This window comes from Capsicum annuum, unplaced genomic scaffold, assembly GCF_002878395.1.
Source record: "Capsicum annuum cultivar UCD-10X-F1 unplaced genomic scaffold, UCD10Xv1.1 ctg53843, whole genome shotgun sequence".
Classification (NCBI taxonomy): Eukaryota; Viridiplantae; Streptophyta; class Magnoliopsida; order Solanales; family Solanaceae; genus Capsicum; species Capsicum annuum.
This window is the reverse complement of record NW_025861983.1, coordinates 1-1,635: the sequence shown is the minus strand read 5'-3', so window position 1 is coordinate 1,635 and position 1,635 is coordinate 1. Positions and strand designations below refer to the sequence as shown.

At 30.4% G+C, this 1,635-nt stretch overlaps 1 protein-coding gene across 1 annotated transcript; it reads right to left on the bottom strand.

Annotated features, from left to right (window-relative positions):
* Positions 1-862: 862 nt before the first annotated feature.
* Positions 863-1,590, bottom strand: LOC124893106 (the record flags this gene model as incomplete). Its single annotated transcript, XM_047404222.1, has 2 exons — positions 863-1,308; positions 1,486-1,590. Coding segments are annotated over 2 exons (551 nt in total), but the record flags the coding sequence as incomplete, so codon positions are not given.
* Positions 1,591-1,635: the final 45 nt, after the last annotated feature.

Sequence of the window (1,635 nt, the reverse complement as noted above, 5' to 3'; positions counted from 1 at the left end):
ATCAAGTCGAAAGAGAAGGATTCTTGAGAATTGAATAGCTCAATCCATAAACTCAAAAATATTCTCTTTTTGGTTAAAAATAAATAGTAAGACAATCAAAAGTTGAACATGTTTGCTTAGTGTACTTATTTATTATAACATTTATTTTGAGTCGTAATACAAACATAATTGTGGTGATCCAAAGTGTTCGAGTTTATGAGATTATGAAGATTTTTGTAATTCGATCGATCGACGGTATGTCATATGTGATAATATATATCTTCAAACATATATATTAGAGTATTATATATTCAGTTATTCTGTACACTATTAATGAATTTTAATATGCTGGTAGCTAACAGCAAGTTACTTATTGTTTTTACCATATTATAATTATATATTGGAGTACTTGTGGTTCGATTTGTTTTCATCGTAGTTGCTAAGTTTTAGGGTGTGTTTGCTATGGAGAAACTTTCTCAATTTTCTTCGTTTGGATAGTCAATTTTTTGAATTTTTTTTTAGGGAATACAAATTTAACAAGTGGCATTATACGTTTGTTGTCTCCTTACTCTCCAATGCAATTTATCTCCTCTTATCAATGGCGGAGCCAGGATTTTGATTAAAGGTGTTCATATTTTTAGAAAAAGAAGCGGGTTATAAAAAAATATTGTAAACCGTATATTGAAGAAGAAGAATCTTTGAACCAAACTAATCATAAAAAAACATATAGGCTAACAAGTTGTAACATATAATATAAAAAAGTCAACAAAGCAAATTCTATTAACAAAAGCTTGATTAGAAAATATAATTACAAGTGCACTCGGCGACGCTTCATCCCTTGAAATATTTTTATAATACACTCATTAGAAATATTCTTAAATACTTTTTTTCTACATAAGGCACTATGCAACCATCTAAAAATTCATCATCCATTTGATTCCGTAAATCATTCTTGATATACTTCATTGCCCAAAAAGCTCTTTCAACTGATGCAGTGACAACGGGTAGAAGCAAAACAAATTTCACTAAAAGAAATACAAGAGGATAGCTTAAATGCTTCTTTGTCTCAATCAACTTTCTTGAAAGTTCCCCAAGTCCGCCTAAATTGGAGAATCTTTTATCAATATCACGAACATCAATAATATAATTAACAAGTTGATTCTCAAGAACCCTTATGCTGAACTCACCAAAGTCATCAGGATATAATTTCGTCATCACCAATATCTTTTTGATGTCAAAACTAGAAAATGTATCAATTGGATTCAAGCAAGCTATACCATTAAGCAAATCACTTGTCACCTCATTAAAATAGTCATTAAGTTCTTGTAGCTGCCAATCAATAATTTTATAAAACACATCCACACGATAATGGTGCAAAGTATTATAATCAACTACTTTACATCGTGATCTCCTAGAGTTAGCATATGGCTCATCATAATTGGGTAATGGAATACTATGCTTGATACAAAATGCCTCGACCTTTTCTTTGAGCGAATCTCAACCAACATTCTTTTTTAAAAGAGGATCCCATTCATTATCTCGTAATTCTTGCAATCTTCTCTTTGCTACTTTTACAAGAATCATGGCATTAGAAATATCCTGTTCCTTTTTCTGTAATGACACATTAAGATCATTTGTGATTCCTAAAACATCAGT